At 37.8% G+C, this 3,089-nt stretch overlaps 1 protein-coding gene across 1 annotated transcript in view; it reads right to left on the bottom strand.

Annotated features, from left to right (window-relative positions):
* The window catches only part of rpain (RPA interacting protein), an 8,217-nt gene extending 5,384 nt beyond the window's left edge, over window positions 1–2,833 (bottom strand). Inside the window, exons 1-6 of the mRNA XM_014019401.1 lie at window positions 2,663–2,833; window positions 2,363–2,560; window positions 2,206–2,278; window positions 1,956–2,067; window positions 1,187–1,250; window positions 851–991 (exon numbers count right to left, since the gene is read on the bottom strand). Of these exons, the coding sequence (XP_013874855.1) occupies window positions 851–991; window positions 1,187–1,250; window positions 1,956–2,067; window positions 2,206–2,278; window positions 2,363–2,560; window positions 2,663–2,734 (660 nt within the window). The 5' untranslated portion in view covers window positions 2,735–2,833. The remainder of the gene's footprint in view (window positions 1–850; window positions 992–1,186; window positions 1,251–1,955; window positions 2,068–2,205; window positions 2,279–2,362; window positions 2,561–2,662) is intronic.
* Between the last annotated feature and the right edge of the window lie 256 nt (window positions 2,834–3,089).

Here is a 3,089-nt window from a genome sequence, read left to right as displayed (position 1 = left end):
TATATATAGATATGTGTTTTTTTCTTTTTCATCTTGTCAGGGCGGATGGAAGTCACCCACGGGCCAGGCCTTAAATTTAGATAATGTTAAAAAGATAAAGACTATAAGACCATCTCCAAACACAAAACGTTGAGCAAAGTACGTGTGTACAGGTACAGACATCTCAAAGTTACAGAAAGCATTTGATTACAAAAATCACCTCAAAATGGTCAGCAAAAATAAAATAAAATGATAATCATCATTTTGCAGAAGCCAGTTTCATTAGTTTTTTTTAAACAAATCTGCTGAAACAAAATTCAACAGTAACAGAGTTTCATTAGATGATTTTTTTCCTCACTTTTTGTCAGTTTCACTGTATTTCAGCGAACTTTGTGGGTTTTAAGGGTACAAAAAAAATCTGTCATCATCTGTATGCTCAAGATTATCTCACATCCCATTCTGGCACAAGTTTCTTTTGACCAGGACAGGATGTAGCTCTGTGCTAAAAGTTAATGCCGTGCTAGCACAATGCTAACACCACAAATATTTCATCTGTGTTAGGTTGTTTTCATAACCTTCTTTATTTGACCAGAGTTTTCCACCCTTCTTTCCTTATTCAGCAGGCCTRTCCTCACTGAAAACAAGGCTTTGTGTCCAAAAGAAGGAAGGATAAAATCGGCCAGACTGGTCACATGTCATGAGGAGCCCATTGTGTTCTTAACCCTGAGGATCTCCCCAGGACCCTGCAACCATCATCCTGGCAACCTTTCCTTAACAATGTAGCAAGTTTGTTATCTGGTGTGAATGGGGCCTAAACATTTGATAATACAGTCAACTCTCCATGGATAGTGTGAGAATGATTGAAGCATACCTTGCAGCTTATCAACAGGCTGGAAGAATTATCTGTGTCGGCAGCGACAGAGAAAATAGGATTGTGCAGACAATGTTCCATATGTTCCGACACCCTGGACTCAAGAAGGTGCTGCAAGACATCTGGAGTGATGTTCTGCCCCTAAACACAAAACAGAGTTAAGATTAATACAAATATGTAATTAAATCTGAAGGTTTTCAAAAGAATTACATGTATACTGTATACCAAGCAGGCCACACATTTTGTGACAGACCACAAAAACATTGCTTTAGCTTTAAAATGGCACCTTTACTATCAAGTTGAATGATTCAGGAGAGTTCGACTGAAGAAGCTAACCTTAGTGTTGATGTAAAGTCCACAAACACAGGAGATAAAATAATTGTTGACAGTCAAGTTGTTCCTGCAAGATTTGAAAACATGTTGAAAATGGCTTCTTTTCCTTTGTGCTGTTAAAAACTAAACAGGCAAACTTCCTGGCTTGGAAAACCAAAGTAGCTTGTGATCAGTATGTGAAGACTCAATAACAAAAAAGTTAGGGCGTTGTGCAAAATGTAAACAAAACAGAATGTGATGAAGTGAAAATCTTGTTAACCCTTATTTTATTCACAGTGGAAAAAGCAATAAGTAAAATGATTTTAGGCAAAGTGGAGAACAGGGTTGGGTGGTCTATCTCAGTATTGAAATATGGTGACTGTTTTTAAAAATTATGACAATATGTTAACCCTCTGGAGCCTAATCACATGACCTTTTTAAATAACTCCAGCCAGAATGATATGCCCTCTATGAAACTCTGTTTCAAACTGTGTCAAAAGTGGATAATAAAAACTTTAAACCAGTTTTTAAATTGTGATGACAGACCAAACAGAGCTAGAGTGATGATAAATAGTACACGCCATCCCTCTTGTTGTTATCAAATTTAAAATGATCCATTTTCTTCCCAAGAATGATCATGTTAATTTCAACATTTGATGTGTTTATTGCATTCTGCTGAGAATAATAAAATAGTACTGCATTCTGTATTTATTTACATTTTACACAGCATCTCAACTTCTTCAGAATTAAGTTCGTAAGTATTTGTACAAAATTTGTAAATATTCAGACTCACATATGACAAATAGGACAAATAATATGCCTCTCGTCCATTCTGTCTACAACAGATGATATGTACTGCTGCTCAAACTGCAGGTTTCTCTCATATTCTTCTACTATTGACATCTCTGAAACCCAAAAAAATAAAAAAAAAACACAGATTCATTATAATGAATTTAAATCAACACACATGTCACTCTATCAATCAATTTAATGCAAATTCTAAAAGGCTTGTTTATTAGCTTTAATAAAAATGAAATCTTTACCTTGAGACCTGAGCTCTTGTTGAATTTCATCCAGCACTGCCAGCTCATCGTACTCCTTCATAGCACTGAACATCTGTTTAAATAACAGATTAAGTTCTCCACTTGTTTTTAAATCAGTTTGGTATGAGACAGCTTCTGTTGAGAAAATCTGACCGACCTCCTGCATGCCCTGCGGGCCCCACAAAGAGGAGGGTAGCCTCTGGTCCTCTGACTGAAGAGCGGTCCACTCTTCCTCCATCACCTCCTGGACGATGCTGGAGGGGGTCCATGTCCCGGTCCGCAGCTGGCTCTCCCCCGTCTGCCGGTACCTCTCCAGCAGCCTAGACCGGCTGTTTCTCAGCCTGTCTACACAACGCTTTAAAGGCAACAAGAGACACGAAGTAGCAAAATGTCAAAAGTCTGAATAGCGCTTCAAGGTGCTAACCAGTTAGCTAAAAGTTTTCGTTTTACTACGAACCCTGCGGTACTTTTCTTTCCATGACGGAGAAGTTCCTTTATAAAGTGACTGGTGGCGCTGCAAAGCATCCATTATTAACGATACAAGTCTTCACACATCTATCTTTTCTAATACTAAAACACAACTGAGGCTACCCTCGAAAACCAAAACATTCAGCTTTTAACCCCTCATCCCGGAAGTACACGTACTGCACTGCGAAATGCATGATGGATCTTGTAGTTCTGTGTTCATAAAACACAACAGTAAGGCACTGAGTAGGCTAGTACAGTTGAGACAGGTTTTGCTTTTCCAATCCTCACACAAAATTTAGACAATGAAAACTATGGGATATAGGAAAACACACTGAAAAGCGTATGTATGTATGTATGTATGTATGTATGTATGTATGTATGTATGTATGTATGTATGTATGTATGTATGTATGTAT

This window comes from Austrofundulus limnaeus, unplaced genomic scaffold (assembly GCF_001266775.1).
Source record: "Austrofundulus limnaeus strain Quisiro unplaced genomic scaffold, Austrofundulus_limnaeus-1.0 Scaffold220, whole genome shotgun sequence".
NCBI lineage: Eukaryota > Metazoa > Chordata > Actinopteri > Cyprinodontiformes > Rivulidae > Austrofundulus > Austrofundulus limnaeus.
Note: the sequence above shows the minus strand (reverse complement) of the source record. Positions and strands in the feature narration are given on the sequence as shown.